At 60.8% G+C, this 16,839-nt stretch overlaps 1 protein-coding gene across 1 annotated transcript in view; it reads right to left on the bottom strand.

Annotated features, from left to right (window-relative positions):
• Positions 1-8,637, bottom strand: part of Gata5 (GATA binding protein 5) — an 8,965-nt gene extending 328 nt beyond the window's left edge. The window contains exons 1-6 of the mRNA XM_090352904.1: positions 8,115-8,637; positions 6,684-6,859; positions 1,671-1,796; positions 1,207-1,294; positions 872-996; positions 1-682 (exon numbers count right to left, since the gene is read on the bottom strand). The exon at positions 1-682 is cut by the window's left edge and continues 328 nt beyond it. Of these exons, the coding sequence (XP_090209030.1) occupies positions 527-682; positions 872-996; positions 1,207-1,294; positions 1,671-1,796; positions 6,684-6,859; positions 8,115-8,637 (1,194 nt within the window). The 3' untranslated portion in view covers positions 1-526. The remainder of the gene's footprint in view (positions 683-871; positions 997-1,206; positions 1,295-1,670; positions 1,797-6,683; positions 6,860-8,114) is intronic.
• Between the last annotated feature and the right edge of the window lie 8,202 nt (positions 8,638-16,839).

Raw genomic sequence — 16,839 nt, forward strand, 5'->3', positions numbered from 1 at the left:
GGCCCTTCCCTGCCGCCTCTGGATTAATCATCTAAATAAATACACAAGCCACGACTGTTGCAAGGTGGACGGCTTCTCCTGGATGCACACCACGCTGGCCCTTCTGTGCCCTCTGAAGGGCCAGCACTCTGCACCATGGTTCCCTCCAGCCAGTGTGGGGACCCCGCGCCCCTGGGAGGCTTGTGTCTGCCCCCACCTTGCTATTTCCCTTGCCTTGGGTTTTGTTTTGCTTGGACACCTACTACAACCTGGAACTGTGTGAATGGTGAATGGGAACAAGAGTTCGGGTTGGTTGAGGGCACAGAGAGGTCTTTTGTGGGGCCTGGGGAGCTCCTTCTGTCCAGGCTGCCCCCCAGTCCTCCTCCCAGCCTTCCTCTTGCTCTGGTCAGTTCACAAAGTGCCATGCCCAGGCTCGGGCCGCTCTTCTGGGGGGCTGGGGTCTCTGCGGTGCTCAGGTGGGGCAGGTGCAGGGGTGGCCGTGGGCTCTGAGCTGGGCACACTGTCCTGGCACCAGTGTGATGAGAACCTAGGCCGAAGCCAGCGCACACCAGGTGTCCTGACGCAGGGTCCCTCCCAGGCCGGCCTGAGGGCCCAGGGCTGCGGATGGGAAGGCAAAGTCCTCGGGCTCAAACTTGAACTCCAGGTGGCTGGGGGTCAGGGGGTCAGCTGCCTGGCCAGATGCCTGCAGGGAGGAGGAGGTGTTAGAATGCAGATGTGGGGCGCTGGCCTCTGGGGGGCACATTGGGGCTCACAGGAGGGATCCACACAGATGTCTGAGCTAACTCCAGAGGAGCCTCTGGGGTTTCCACAGCGGTGGGCGGGGGAGCCAAGCAGTCAGGGTTCTGTGGGGCCCGCTAGCTGTCCTTGTTACCTGGGAGGTGATTCTGGGCCCCGAACACACAGGGGCTCCCAGGCTAGGCTCTGTTTTCAAAGTGGCGGCTGGGCTGTCTGCGCTGGGGGCGGCAGGTGGGGAAGCTGTGGCAGCTGAGGTGGATCCTGGGAGGAAAAGGAGGCACTCATGGAACGAAGATGCCCAACTGGCCATACTTCCTGCCACGGGGCCCCATCTGCTGCCCTGGCCGAGGTCTGGAGCCTCCCCGGGACTCCACCGCTTGCGGGGCGGGGTGGGGGGAGGGGGTGGGGGGAGGGTCTCCCACCGTGCTCACTCTCCTCACCCCGGCTGGCCCAGGCCCCCACACTCCGCACCTGAGGAGCCCTTGGGCTTGGCAGTGCTCTTGGGCTTCCGTTTCCGAGTCTGAATACTTTCTTTTTTCATCGCCAGTGGCCGTGGCACCTGGAAGGGGTGGGGTGGGTGTGGTCAGACAGCCCCTGCTTGTCCCTGGGGTCCCTCCCACAGTCGCCTCCCATTCTCACCCCCAGAGCTGGCCCCTCTGGACCCTGGGGACCTGACCCATCCCAACAGCCCTGTCTGGTCAGGGTCACCTTTGGGGCCACAAAGGCTGGGGTACAGGGGTGCACACGTAAAAGGTCTGGTTGTCCAGGGGCCGTCCAGGTGAAATGGCTGTGTGTCTGTCTGCACAGAGGCCCTGGCGGGATGCCTGCCATCCATATGTGCTCAACATGGCAGCCGGCAGCCATCCTGCTGGAGCCCTCCCAGCCCCGGGCATCGGCCAGGGCGTCAGCCAGGGCGTCGGCCAGCGCGCACTCACCCCGTGCAGCTTCATGTAAAGGCCACAGGCGTTGCACACCGGCTCGCCCTCTGCATTACGCCTCCAGAGTGTGGTGGTGGCCGTGTGACAGTTGGAGCAGCAGAGACCACTTCGGCGGGAGGAGGACTGTGAGGGATGGGGTCATGGTGAGTCCCAGGCAGGGGACAGTAGGGCCAGGCTCGGGGGTAGGGAGGGGCTGGCTGTCCCTGGGCGCTGCAAGTGTGAGTTGGAAGCTAGACTCAGGACTGACTGGCAGTTAGAGGGGTCCCTACCAGAGGGGGTGAGGCATGGAGGGGTCTTGGGCCAGCCTGGCAAGGCGGGACTTCCTGGGTTCCGCACAGCCTTGGAGCCCCACCACGGGTCCCTCTGCCTCGTGGCTCTGCTGGACCTTTCACAGCCTGGCCACGAATCCACACACACTTGATTGTCATTTTTCTGGCTCTGGGTCACCCAGGCTGGCCTTTCACCCTGCACTGTGAGAAGAAGTAGCACCCCAAGGCCACAGACGCCTTCCAGAGCCAGGTCCAAGGCAAGCTTAAGGCCTGCTGGCCCCTGGGTGGGGGTAGATGGTGCCAGGTGTCTACCCCCAGCCCCTGTGCCACCTTCATGTGCACTGCCTCCACATGGGGCCCCCAAACCTTCCAGAGGCACTGTGTGCCCACTCTGTCCATGGCAAAAAATGACCCCCATCCCCAGTCCTACAAGAGACCCCAGACCTCCGCGCACTTGGGCCTCCAGGACCCTGAGCCGTGGGTCTGCTGCGCCTCAGGAATCTAGACTAGCAAGGCGCTGGTGGCTCATGCTTGTAACCCTAGTCAACCAGAAAGCTGAGATCTGAGGATCATGGTTTGAAGCCAGCCTGGGTAGGAAAACACAAGAGACCTTTCCTCCAATAAGCCAGCAAAACACCAGAAGTGGAGCTATAGCTGAAATGGTTTAGCACCAGCCTTCAACAACAAAGCCAAGTGACAGCAAGGCCCTGAGTTCAAGCCCCAGTACTGCCACAGGGATACAAACAAATAAACAAATACCCATACTCGGCAGCAAGGCTGGACCTCTCTTCCCCCTGCTGGTGACATCACCAGGCCCAGCCACCGGCCCCAACCAGGTCCCATCTGCCCCAACCACGTCCCTGGTACAGCTCTGCCCCTCCTCTGCCTGGCCCTTGGATAAAACCCTGGCCATGCCCTCCCGCTTTCTGCCCTCATAGGGGTCCTGCAGCCACAGGAGGAGGTGGAGCCTCTGCGAGGGAGGAGGGGTCTGCTCTCCCCCAGGAGCACAACAGGACCCAGCCATGTCCCCAACTTATCTGGTCAGTCTGTGGAGACCCTCAGGAGTCCGCTGACCAGTGAGAGGCTCAGGGTGCTAAGTGCCCCACCCACCTGCTGCCTTCCCGAGGGGCCCAAGGCCTCTCCCCCAGGGCTGCAGGCCCTCAGCGCCACATGACACTCTGCAGCGCTCGTGACTATTCATGGACCTGAAGTCCACACGTGTCTGCTGTTCTAAAGTGGGTCACCCCAGGTCCCACGGCTGCCTGGGGCCCTGCAGACTCTTCAGAGCCAGGAGACTATAGCTGGAAGCCTCTCTTTCCCTGCCCCAGCTTGGACCCCGAGGCACTTGATTACACATGCGTGTGTGCACACTGACAGGTGCGTGTGCATGTGTAGCCAGGCCACACAACTGCCTGCTGCTGCGCGGAGCTCCTTCGAGGAAAGGTGGTAAAAAAACAAGAGGGCACAAGGGTGCAGTGAGCACGTGACAGAGGGCTCCCTAGGGGTGGCAGGGGAGAGGACACAGGAAAATCCAGAAGAGACCATTCAGTCCTTCTATAGTGACTGCTTTTCTTATACAAAATTGAGGACATGGGGGAAGGGATAGTCTTGGACGTGTGTTCTCACCTAACTCTTCCTGAACCTTACAACTATTATCCTATAGGAGGGAAACGGAGGCTGAGGGGCTGAGGGCACAGAGCAGAGTGGGGGCCCACTGGCAGAACTTCCCTCCTCCGCTGGACACCATGGGGTCACTCCCAGCCTTCACCCTGCCGAGGCCCTGAGTAGCCGTCTGTCCTTCCTCTCTGTCCACCAGGCGACCAGGCCTGACCACTCCCGGGCCAGCCCCTGCAAGGCCTCTCCTGGCTGCCTTTCTGGTTTTAAATGTTAATCTGGGCCGCTAGCTCAGGTAAGGCAGAGCCTCAGCGAGCCCCAGCCCTGGCGGGCATCCGAAACCTCCACACAGATCCTGTGGTGAGCAGGCGCTCTGGCTCATGCCTGCAATCCCGGTCACTCAGGTCTGAGATTCTCGATTCAAAGCCAGCCTGGGCAGGAAAGTCAGTGAGACCACCAGAAAACCAGAAGTGGCCCTGTGGCTCAAAAGGGTAGTGCTAGCCTTGAGCCAAAGAGCTCAGAGATGGTGCCCAGGCCCTGAGTTCAAGCCCCATAACGGACAAAAAAAAAAAGTCAGTCCATTGGGTGGATCCAGGATCCAGGCCACACAGCCATATATGGTCATAGAAGGAGAGGCTGCAGCCCAGCTTGGGGCAGGAAGCCCGATGGAACACTGGGAGGCGGACTCAGTGGGTCCCAAACCTCTGCGCTGTTGGAGGGTCTCCTGTGACCTGGACGGCCGCTGGCGGGTCCAGCCCTGGGGGTGGCCCGGGGTCTCTGCACACTCAGCCTGCCAAGCACTTGTCCTAGCTGGTGGAGGGGAGGACAGTGGGCTGGGAGTGAGGCGTGGGGGAGTGCTGGAACAAGTCCGGGCTGAGTGAGAAGGCTGGGCTGCCACAGGCCAAGTTTACTCACTACCCGCCCTCCAAGACACTGCAGCTGGCACCAGAGTAAGTCTTGGGCCTATTCTGATGCCCATTCTGACTGTGGCCGCTGGGCTCTGGGCTCAGGCAGTGGGCTGTGCTCAGGGCCTCAGGTCTTGTCTGGATATGGAGAGGAGAGCAAGTATCATGCGGGTACACTGCAGAGGGGTTGTGGGGATGCCCCAGGGCCACTGTGATGGCTCCCCTTGCTTGTCCCCCCAGATTTCCTGCATGCAGGAAAACCAGAGAGCCTTGGTGTCTGGTGGGGGGGGGGAGGGCTGCCTTTAGTCCCTTTCCTGTGTTCTTGGTGACATTCCTACACTATCTGTCATCATCTAGGGGGAGTTTCCCTGCAGGCCTCTCCTGGGCGGGGATCTGGCCATACCTAGGGTGATGAGGCTCACTTATGGGAAGTCTGAGTGAGGGTCTCCAGACCCCACAGCTGGCAGGAGCCATGGGCCCAGAGTCTGAGACACTCAGGGCATCTACACCAAGGCTGGCTCTGGAGGTTAGTCAAGGGGCAAGGGTTAGGGATTAGCTCCCTGAGCTATGGTGGGGCCCCGAAGCAAGCTGGAGGAGATCCCAGTTTCTTCTGGGGAAAAGGAGGGAAGCAGGGAGTATGCAAAGGCCCCACCTGGCAGAAATCACTCTGGCCTGTTCCGTGTACAGGTCTGGATAGGCCTGGATACAAGGCTGCCAGGCGGTCCTACTCTCTAGGGCCTGTGTTCCTGGGGAGGGGCAGGGAGGCAGGGGTGCTCACTCTACGTCCCAGAGCCTGCCAAGGCCTTCCACGGGCTCTTCTACCTGTCTACTATGACCTCTAAACACGGCCCGGGGCCGTTCTGACACCCACACCCCCTTCTCAGGTGAGCTGGCCAAGGCTCAGGGTGCTAGGCGTTATCCATCTCATGCTGTGGCTGGGCTGGGCCAGAGGACAGGGGTAACTAGAATCTAGTGCCCAGGCAACCCTGAGCAGGGCTGTCAATGGAAACTGTTTAGCCTGTGGCTCCTGGTGGAAGGGGCACATTTCTGTGACAACAGCTGTCTCTTGACCCCTTTCTGCCTATGGTTCATCCTGTGCCCAGTCAGGGCCTGGAATGGGAGAGACTGGACTAAGTGGAGGGGGCAGACCTGTGGCCTGGGAGGCGCTGTGGAGGGGTCTGGGGTTCTGTCCCACCGGATCTGGGCCAGCCCTCCATACTATTCACTCTGGTTTCCTGTGGTGATGGTCGCAGGCCACCACAGATAGGTGCCATTCGTGGGGAGTGTTGCAGATCCACAGGGGAGGGGCCAGAGGGTGAAACGGGCCTGGGAAGCCCTTCCAGGGAGACGGCGTTAGGATCAAAGCCTGGCGTCCACGGTACCCTATTCCTGCTTCTGCCTGCCTCCTCACGCCAGCCAGTGTCCCCCAGCACAAGGCACCCACAGAGCTCTGGCCAAGGGTCTGCCCAGCAGACTTGCAGCATCCACAGCCTGTCCTGCCTCGGGCTCATACCACCAAACCAGGGAGCTCTGTGTCTACAGCACTCCTGCTCAGCCTCAGTCACTCAAAATCTCCTCTGTAGACTTGAGCTTACTGGTTGGCCTGGGAGATGCTAAAGCATAAAACTTCTCTACACCTCTGTCTGGGGCTCAGGGGCCCCTCTCTCTCCAGCACCACAGCCCCATGCCAGCAGGAACCGGGAACCGAAAGTGAAAACAAGTTCAACCAATAAGGAAGAGAACCCCCAGAGGCCTGGATTCCCGGAGACCCCCAGAGTCTGGGCAGATAGTACTCTCCATAGACCCAGACCCAAAGACCCTCTCATCTAGGGACTCAGCACTCCTAGCAAAGCACCCTTGCCTTCTGCTTCGTAAGTCTCTGATACCTCTCCAGCCTGCGGCCATCACAGCCTAGCTACAGGGCTGAGCTCACTGTGGCTGTGTGCTGGGAAGCCTGACAGCACTATGGGCCCCAAGTTCTGGGACTGCTCAGGGGTGACTGCATGAGGAGCCCCTGCCTGGTGCCTGCTTCCTCCACCATGCCGCTGCCGTCACAGCAAGTGGAGATGGCCTGGGCCAGCTGGGTGTCCTGAGCTGCCCGTGCTCTCTTCCTGGGGAGGAAATCCCCCCTCCAGGCAGGAAGGCCCGTGGGAGCCTCTCCGTGTACGAGCCACCCCCACCCCGTGTACCTCGTCCCCCCACCCCCACCCCGCAGCACTCACCAGCCGCTTCTGGGGCCGCACTAGCGGCCTGTTGACGCCGTTCATCTTGTGATAGAGGCCGCAGGCGTTGCACAGGTAGTGGCCGGTGCCATCCCGACGCCACAGCGGGGTAGACAGGGCCCCGCAGTTGACACACTCGCGGCCCTCGCCAGGGAACTCCTCCAAAAAGTCGGACACTGCCAGGACGAGCAGCTTGTGAGCCCCTTCCTCACCCTGCCGCTCTCTGGGAGCCTTTCTCCCCGCATTGTGCTTATCTGATTTACATATGTACCTAGTCTCATTTTATTTCATATGTAAAGAGATTTAAGTTACTTTAATCAGGTAGCCTGAGTATGAATAAACTAAACTTTAGAGATGGCCCTTGCCTGAACCAGGGGTCTCGCAAGCATCTGTATTTTTACACTGGTGAAGGGAGGGGATGAAGGGGCATGGCCCATGCCAGTACCTCCCTTCCCTGACCCTTAACTCCTGCACCTCCACTGCAAAGTGCCGGGGTGGTGGGCTGGGAGGACAAAATCTGAGAAGGGCTCTGGTGGCCTTACTGTCAGCTTTGTTGTGGTCACAATCACAGGACACAGCACAGCTTCTCCAACGCCACCAGGATGAAGGGCTCCCCGGCCCCTCCAGGCCCAGCCCGGCGCCAGCGGTGCGGGGGCAGCAGGGCCTGGGTGGGGGCGGGGTGAGGATCAATCATCACCCAGCTGGGGGTGGGCGCCAGGCGTGGGGCTGTGCTGGGCGCCTGGGCCAGAGAAGCCAAAAGGCAGCTGCATAGCAGGGCAAGCAGCAAGCCTTCCACCATCCCTGGGGTGGCCCAAACACAGAGGCGTGGCCTTCGGGGTAGAGACTGGGGCTGAAAATATTCAGGAACCGGGTGGAGCGATTTCCCGCTTCCCAGGCCTGGAATCTAATCGTTGGAATTTGTGCTTCCACGGAGCCACCAAACCAGGTCTGAGCTTAGGGTGTTGACGGCCTCCACAGCCGTGAATGTGGCAGGCCACCTCTTAAATACGTCAGCATCCACAGCTTCATAAAACTCTCTTCCCAAGCTTTGCTTGTGACTTTTGAGGTTCCAAATAAGCACAACGTAGAACGATGTTTTGGATTCAGTTGAATCAAATGCAGAAATAAACGAGCCTTCCAGCTTGCCTGCCTGCCTTCCTTCCTTCCTTCCTTCCTTCCTTCCTTCCTTCCTTCCTTCCTTCTTTCCTCCCTCCATCCTTCCCTCCCTCCCTCCCTACCTCCTTTCCAGTAATGCTAAAAGAACACTGGCCAGGTGGCCTTCCCCAGGGGCACTGCCTTCCAGCTTCACAGGTCCCTGTCCACGCAGGAATCCCTGGCCGCGGTGAAGGAGCAAGCACATTTCGTAGGGTGCGGGTTTAGTTCTGCGATTGTCCAGGCCCAGTCGGTTAAGCCGCCCCAGCCGGTACTCACCGAAGGCGGCCCTGCGGCCGGGGAGGGCAGCGGGGTGGCTCTGCAGGCCGTGCAGCACGCTGCCATCAAAGGGTCCGGGGGCCCAGGATGGAGCCACGTCGGGGCTCACGTAGGCCGAGTAGGTTGTGGGGTACGAGGCGCCCGCGGGCCGCCCCAGCGCGGCCGGGTACGGCTCCCGAGGCAGCAGCGATCCCTGGAACGCGGCGCCGTCCCGGGCCCCCGCGCTGCCGCCCCCGGGGCTCGGGGGGCCGTGCGCGAAGGGGAACGCGGGGGTCCCGGGCGGCTGCGCGCTGCTCGGCCCGAAGGCAGCGTCCGCGGGGGCCGCCGGGGCCCAGGCCGAGGGCGCGGCCAGCGCTGGGGGCTGCGGGCCCGGCTCGCAGGCGGGCAGGTAGGGCAGCGCCGAGGGCACGCGCGCCGGCGGCGCGAACATCGGGGCGCCGGCCCCCGGGGCCGGCAGGAAGGCGCCCGGGTCGGCGTAGGTGGCGTGGCTGGGGCTCGCGGCCAGCGCCAAGCTCGGATACATCGTCGGCGCGGTCCTGCCCTGCGGGGAGAGCGGCAGGCGTTGAGGACACGGCCCGGCACCTTGGGGTCCCGCCTGGTGCCGGGCAGATGTGGCCTCTTCAGCGCGCAGCAGGCGATGCCCGGGCGGATCCCGGGACCCACGGGAGGAGCGGCCGGGCGCAGCAGCCGCGGCGGGGCGTCGTTCTCCGCTGCTTCGTCCCCGGAGTCCCCGGGTCCCGCGGTTCGGGGGCCGCTCCGCCGGGGGAGCGCACGGCTCGCGCCCGGCTCCAGCCCCGGGAGCGGGGCCTCGGCGCGGGAAGTAGTCGCGGGAGGAGCTGGGGCAGGCTCGGAGCGCTCACCGGGGCAGGGACGGGAGGTCCTGACCGAGGTCAGCGACGGGAGGCCGGCGGCCGAGGGTCCCGGGAGTCCGGGCCCCTGAGCGGCTCTGCAGGGGACACCGGCGCTCCAGCCGCCTCAGGCGCGCCCCGCCCCGCCCGGCCGCCCCTTCCTCCCTCCCTGCGGCCGCCCCTCCCTCCCCGCGGGGTCAGCGCCCGGGCTTGGGCTTTGGTGGCACGTGACGCGGACCGGGCCGACCTGCGGGGCCCGGCGCGGGGTCGCACGGGGCACCCCGCGGGCTACGAGAGCTGGCACGGGCACGCACCGCACCGTCCACGGCGTCACGCGTGGACTTCAGGGAATCCGCGCCCTTCCTCGCCCCGCGCGGGCCCCTGCCTGGCTGGCTGCATCGTGGGAGGTTGAGTCCACGACCCCGGTCCGGTCACAGATGGGGACACGCGTTGCTGGGGACACGCGGGGTGGCCTCCTGGTGTAGGGTCCCGCTTCAATCCACTCAATTGTGCGGCTGTGGGGAAGGCCACGCTTGGCCCCTGATTCAGTATGTACTGGGCACGCTGACCGGGCGGTACGGTATATACCGGGCACGCTGACCGGGCGGTACGGTATATACCGGGCACGCTGATACAGGTGGTACAGTATATAGCGGGCACGCTGACCGGGTGGTACAGTATATACCGGGCACGCTGATACAGGTGGTACAGTATATACTGGGCACATTGACCAGGTGGTACAGTATGTACCAGGCACGCTGACCGGGCAGTACAGCATATACCGGGCACCCTGACACAGGCGGTGTAGTATACACGGGGTGTGCTGACGGGGGGTGGTGTATACCGGGCACCCTGGCCCAGGTGGTGTGGTGTATACCGGGCACCCTGGCCCAGGTGGTGTGGTGTATACCGGGCACGCTGGCCCAGGGGGTGCGGTGTACACGGGGTGCACTGGTGGGGGTGGGGGTGTATGCTCAGGGTGCGCTGACCGGGCTGCTGTACCACTGGCCAGCATGCGCCTCTTATCCTTGCTGCAGTTTCCTCGGGGCTGGTTCTGAGCACCAGCCCTAACTGGGCACAGGCGGGGCAGTGGCCCTGGCTCTGAGAGCCACATAGCATTGCAGGCCAAGGCCCCGGCCTGGGTGCCAAGGGCCTTCAGGGAGTCCAGTAATCTCTGCCAGGCAGTGGAAATGCAACGTGGGCAAGACCCGGGGGTGCAGGGTGCCCCAGCCCCACGCCTTTGCCATGCCCCACCACTGTCGCCTCACCGTCCCTGGCCTTACCACTGTCACCTCTCCATCTCTGGTAGGTGACACAGCCTCCAGAAGCCCAGAGCCACCCCAGGCGTGCGCACTTTGCACTTGCAGTGCCCAGCCCTCAACTCAGGTTGGCCCCGCAGGTGCAAAGCATGCTGGGCTCTCGGGCCTTTTTAAGGGAGGGGTGGAGGCTACAATAGGGCTGGAGGCCAGGGAGGACAGAAAGTCTGGAAGTGGCAGGCACAACCCCCACTTGCCCCCTGGGCCTGGAGGTCTAGACTCTGTAGAGACAGGCTGGGGTGGAGAGCACTGGGGCTGAGCGCCTCCTGCTCCCTCCACCCTTGCCCTTCCTCCTTCCCCACAGACCTCCAGCCCCTCTGCTCCTCCGGCTCTTCCTGCACGTGACAAGGGGGGTCTCAGTGGATACCCCTAGACTCATCCTGCTGCAGCAGATGCTGCACTTTGTATTGGGGCTTCCTCACCTTTGAAGTGACCCCAAGAAGTCAGGCTCCACATACTTCCCTATGTCCCAAAGTCACAGCCATGCTGCCCCAGGGCCCTGAATCTGGATCCTTAGCCAAGCTGGGAGGTGGTCCTGGGAGCCAACCTGAAGTAAAGTGCGTGTGGGGGGAGGGCTAAACTTGCTAGAGGCTGATGCTTCACACAAAAAAGTTTTTGAGGAAAAGGAAAGATCTGGTCTGGAATAAATCTGCCCTCAGGCTGGGGAAGGACTTGGACTTTTGTGGGGGCAGCGGGGAGGATCCAGAGGCCTGGGTGTCGTTGTCCCTGAGCTCTGCAGCTCGAGGCTACCTACCCTCGAGCCAAGCCCCACTTCCCCATTTCCTAGAGGTTGATTGGAGGTAAGAGTCTCAGGTCCAAATGTGCCCTGGCTGGCTTTGAACCTTGATCCTCAGATCTCAGCCTCCTGAGCAGCTGGGATGACAGGGTGAGCCTCGGCACTCAGCTTGGACTTTTTTTTTTTTTTTGGCTGGGAGTACAATCTGTGAAGAGCAGAGTGGAAAGGAGCCAGCTTGGCCGGCGTGGTGAACTTTGCCCTGAGATATTTCCTATTACTTCCCACACTGACCTCTCTTGGGAGGCAGATGGTGTTAATACCTCTGCTTACAAACAAAGACACAAAGCCCCAGTCACACGAAACTAAAGCCAATTAAGATAAATGAAGAATGCAGAGTGAACTTGTGCCTGGGGCTCCCAGGGTCGTAGAGGGAGGGAAGGAGGTCTCACCTTTGGAGGGCGTTTAGGAGTGGGGACCTGGATCAGTGGGGAGAGGAGCACAAGGGACCATGGTGACAAGGACACCGCCTGTGGTGCTGTCTGATCCTTAGGACCCTTCTTGAGCAAAAAAGGGAGAGTCTTGATTTGGGCTCCAAAGCCCAACGTCTCAGCACTGTGACTCAGGTTCCTGGGCCCCTCAGGAGGGAGCGGCCACCAGGTCAGGTACCTGGCTCAGCAGCCACGGTCCTCCATTTCCTTCTGTCCCAGTGGAGACAAGCCCTGCTCTCCCAGACCCTCCCAGCACTGCTGCCTGACTGGGAGCAGTCTCTACTTGGCAAAATCCTACGCAGCCCTCCAGGTCCAGCTGTCCCCGCTCCACTCTGTCAGCATGCTTCATGGATGGATGGATGCGTTCGGGTCTTACCTGTCGTCAGATGCTGAGCCCCTAAAGACAGCTTTGGGGCCAGCAGGACGGAGCATGGGCCGGAAGCAGCCTGAGCGCCCTGGGTGTGTCTCGGTTCACCTGGGTAGTGGTGATGTGACCCTGACCTGCCCCCACCCACAATGACTTTGGGAAAGAATTAGTGGGAGCAGGGACCAGGAATACCTGGCCTGGCCTGGGAAAGGGCTGGCACTCAGCACACCTCTGCGGAGGCCTTGCTGAGGGTCATCAGGAGGTGAGGGTGCCCTGGTGCCCAGGACCTCACAGCTGTGAGCAGAGGTGGGACAGGAGGGGTTCATGCCCCGCCCGTCATGATGTGCCCTCCCCATGCTTCCCAGCCTAGCCAGGTGGACTTCCTTCCATCCCAGAGATGAGAGAACCCTGTCTCCCACCCCTCACCAAGAATCGCGTTGGGTGATTCTTGAGCTGGCTGAGCCGTGGGGTTGCGGCGGGATGGCCTTGTCCTCTGGAAGGCAGGTCAGCAAGTGTCCTGATGCTGGCTGGGCCCCATCCAGGGACGGAGGCAGCAAGAAAGTGGGTGCATGGCGGTGAGGTGAAGGGCGGAAGACATGGGGTGGGGGCTGGGGAGGAAGGGAAGGACAGCTTTCTTGGCTTCCCAGGCTCTGAGACGGAGTGAGGACCAGCCTGGAGACCAGGCCACCTCCCCAACACAGAAGTCTTGCTTTTCTTCTCTTCTTTCCCTGCCTTTCTCTTGTCCTCCTGGCCTGCTTGCCCCTTCACTTCTTTTCTCTGCTCCTCACTGAACCTACAGAAGGGACTGACAAGCTCCCTCCATCTGGGTTTCTCTCTTTCTGCCCCAGGGGCTCAGGCTCTGCATTCAGAGACCTAACCAGGCCCGGCAGGCTCGCCTCCAGTGCTCCCAGGAGGAGCCCTGGGGCTTGTGGGTGGAGCAGATGCCTTCTCCAGCTCTGTGGGGGGAGACAGCCCAGGAGCCCCCTGCCCTCTCCCCGCCCTAGCAACTCTCCTGGCCCCAAGCAGGAGCTTATCACACTGGGCTGTGTCTGCTCCAGGTAGAGGCTTGTGGAGCCTGGCGGGGGAGGGGACAATGCCCTTCTGGTTCTTTTCTGGGTTGTTTAATTTTAATTTTTTCATTAGTGTAGGTCAATTGCGAGGCGCTTACAACATGCTTTCATCAATTCACCCCTCTATTACTTCCCTGCCCCCTTTAGAACACTTTTAGCAGGTTTTATTTTTATCTTCTTGTGTACACATGAAATACTTTCCTGATCTCACCTCCAGTCCCCCTAATTTACAATAGTGTCATTTTTTTTTTAAATGGTAGATTCTGCATTTGAGAGAAAACCTGCAGTGTTTGCCTTTCTCAGTCTGGCTTATTTCAATTCCCATGATTTCCAGTTCCACTCATTTTCCCGCAGACAACGTAATTTCATTCTTCTTTTTGACCAAGTAACAGTCCATTGTGTGTACACACAGAACGCTGGCCTTATTCATGCATCAGCTGGTGGGCCTGTCACTGTGAATATTGCTGCTGTGAATGTGGTGTGCAGGTATCTCTCTTGACAACGACTTACCTCCTTCAGAGGCAGGCCCACAAATGGGCCTAGATGGCAGGATGATATGATAGTTCTATTCTTATGCTTGTGAGTAACCTCCATACTGATTTCCACAATGCATGTTTGCCTTCTTTTTTTTTTTTCATGGTTCGGCTTTGCATTTTAAATATTTTCAACAATAAACGAATGCTGCCTTGGTAATCTGGAAATATAAATGAAAAGAAAAATAGCATTTTCATACGGTCTGGCCGAATATGCTCTAAATAAATATCGCACATGCATGAGCAGGGCCGGGAAATGGGCTGCTGTGGCCCTGGGCACTGGCAGCCTTCCTTGAAGGTGACGGAGCGCTGGGCTGGGCTTCCCTAGCCCCTGGGGCCCGTGCTGTCCTTGTCGGGCAGTTCCTGAGTTCCTAACTTCAGCGCTGCTGTCATGAGGAAATGGAAAAATGTATGCCAGGAATACTTTTGGTGCCCGGATGGCATGCCAGGAAGACAGTCCTGCTGCTGCTGACCTCCTGGCCAGGAAAGCCCCGGGGAGACCTCTGTGTCCCATTCGAGGGGCCAGCCTGCTGAGCACCCGGGCTGGTACTCAGAGGGTCTGGGGCTGCGCCAGGGCCTGCTCTGTGAACAAATTTCCCAGGCTGTCTTCACAATGGTGCCTTGTCAGAGGCTACTGAAGCCTGTGCCCGCTGTGCCTGTCTCCAGTGCTGCCAGAGATGCCATGCCTGTCCTCCTGCACGAGAATTCTCTCCACGGCTGCTGCAGCTGGAATGTTTCTGCAGTCAGACCCCAGCCTCCCGTCTCTGGCAGCCCTCAAGCCTGGAGCCCCAGCTCTGGCTCCCCAGCGTGGCCTCCTTTGGAGGGGAGATAAGGGGCTCTTGGCATCCCACAGGCTGGAGATAGGCCAGGCACACTGACAGGCAGGCGCCACTGGGAGCCCCAGCCGCCGTTTCCTCCCCTCTCCTCTCCTCCCCTCCCCTCCCCTCCCCTCCAGCTCTCTAGTTTGTACCTCTCAGTGCTCAGAAAAGTTCTAAAAACACCAAGAGACCATCAGGCGGCCTGGTAGGAGAGGGCTGGCCTAGTGGTAGAGTGCTCGCCTAACATGCACGAAGACCCGGGTTCAATTCCTCAGTACCACATACACAGAAAAGGCTGGAAGTGGTGCTGTGGCTCACGTGGTAGAGCTCGAGCCTTGAGAAAGCCCAAGGACAGGGCCAAAGCCCCGAGTTCAAGCTCCAGGACTGGCAAACAAAACAAAACAACAAAAAAACCCACAAGGCTTGCTCCTGGAGGGCTGCTGTCCTTCCTGGTCAGTGGTCAGTGTTCTGGTTGAGCTGGCTGGATCAGAAGTGTTCGAAGAGGATCAAAATCTCTCCTCCCGGCCCTTCACCAGGGGCACCAGAGGGTGAGCAGGAGACCCCACCAGGCCCAGCTCCTGCCTGCTCCCTCCAGGCCCCGGTGTGGACTCCCCCTAGTGGTTTGGAGGGCTAAACCTCCACAGGGAGGTGGCCTGGGAGGGACACTCACTTGTGCTGGCTTCTCCAAACAACGTCACTGATGACTTTGGGGGTGGGGGCTGGGGACTGAGCAGCACAGCCCCTCCCTGGTCTTGTTTCTTCCTCACAGGGCCTCCTGCCTGGCCCCAGACTGTTCAGGGAGCTCAGAGGTCGTGACTCTACAGCTCCCACAGAAAAGCAGCGTGTGCTTTGCGTGTGCATGCGTGTGTGTGTGCTTGTGTGTGCACATGTGTCCCATGCCTGGCTCCATTGGCTAGCAGTGCCACCCTGACTGGGCTGTGGCTCCCAGAGCTGGAATCTCACCTGTCTGGTTTCCAGAGCGCTGCATGGGGCCAGCTCCCCCTGGATGCTGAGGCTCGGAGGGTTTTCTCGGGGCAGGTTTGGTGGCAGCATTGCAGCAGATCTTGTTTCTGCTCGGTGATGAAGAAGCCAGGACAGGAGGCAGTGAGGCCTGGCGGAGGCACTGCCATTGAAAGGCCATGACCCAGCCTGGGCCTGGACCCCTGGCACTTCCCAGAGGGCTGACTCCAGTGGAGACAGTGGTCCAGTCTTCCTTAGCACACTGGTCTAAGCAGATGGCAGTGCCACTGCATGGGGCCTGTCCGCCCCCCAGGCGCTGCCTTTGTCCCCTCTCACAGCAGCGAACACATCTGCTCAAGAGAAACCCAGGTGCGTGGGGAGGCGCCCACTCGGGTGGGACTGTTCCCTCTGTTACAGTTGCCCGAGGTTCTAGGCCTTATCTGGCTCTTAATCCTAGGCCAAGCCTGGCTACAGACCCCAGGGCCCTGCTCGACTACCCCTCCTCCCAGCCAGTCAGAGGACGGGTGAGGACCAGGAGGCGTGGGGTGGAGCACACCCTGCTTCTCTCTCACTCAGGTCAGGGTCAAAGGCAGGTGAAGGGGCCCCCCTGGGCAAGCTTGCTTGTTGGGGGGGTGGCAGGTCCTGTCTACACTGATCCCTGTGGCACACCAGTGGCTCCCCAATGGCTCTCCTGGGACTCCAAAGGCTCACTTGCAGAGAGGCCGCACCCCCTGCAGAGCAGTCAGCAAGTCTGGACCCTCTGACGCTAAGCCAGGGGCCCCGGGTGTTCTGGATGGGGAAGCAGTCCCAGGTTGCACAAGCAGGCCGGGCTGCCTTCAGGTTCCAGACTCCAGCTCACACTGTCTCCTGTGCCAGCCCAGGCTTGGATGGGAAACCCCAGGGTCCGTACGGTCCCTGGAAGAAGCAACTCCACCACGCACGCACGGCCTGGCTTCTCCCAGCCATCCTCCTGCTGTCTCCTTCTCAGCGTGGCCCTCGTGGCATTGACCATTCGGGACACTGAGCAGTGGGCCGGAAGGGCCCGGGCTGGTCAGAGACCGGCCTGGAGCCCCACTCCACGCAGTTTCTGAACACATGTGCACCTCGGCGCTTCCTGCCCCCGGGTCCCTCCCCGTGGTGGACAAGGGTGAGCAGATCTGGCCGGGGCTGGCATGTGTGCACCCCGATCTGGCCGGCGGTCACTGCCGTGCCTGTGGGAAGGCGGCTCCTGTCTTGCAGGTGGTGGCCCACGCCAGCCGGGAGCTTCTCTACCACAGAAGCGTGGCTTCCTGCCAGCACCCTTGAGGTATGAGGAGGAGTGTGCTGGGAGAAGTGGAGGAAACAGGCCCTTTGGACTTCTTCTTCTTGTTGTTGTTTTTTTTGCCAGTCCTGGGCTTGAGCTCAGGGCCTGAGCACTGTCCTTGGACTTTCTCGAGGCTGGAGCTCCACCACTGGAGCCTCAGCACCACATCCGGCTTTTCTCTATGTGTGTGGTACTGAGGACCAGAACCCAGGTCTTCGTGCATGCGAGGCGATCGCTCTACCACTAGGCCAGACTCCCGGCCCTCTTTTCTTAATAATAGAGATGG

Source organism: Megascapheus bottae, chromosome 18, assembly GCF_031878675.1.
Source record: "Megascapheus bottae isolate mThoBot1 chromosome 18, mThoBot2.hap1, whole genome shotgun sequence".
In the NCBI taxonomy this organism is placed as follows: Eukaryota; Metazoa; Chordata; class Mammalia; order Rodentia; family Geomyidae; genus Megascapheus; species Megascapheus bottae.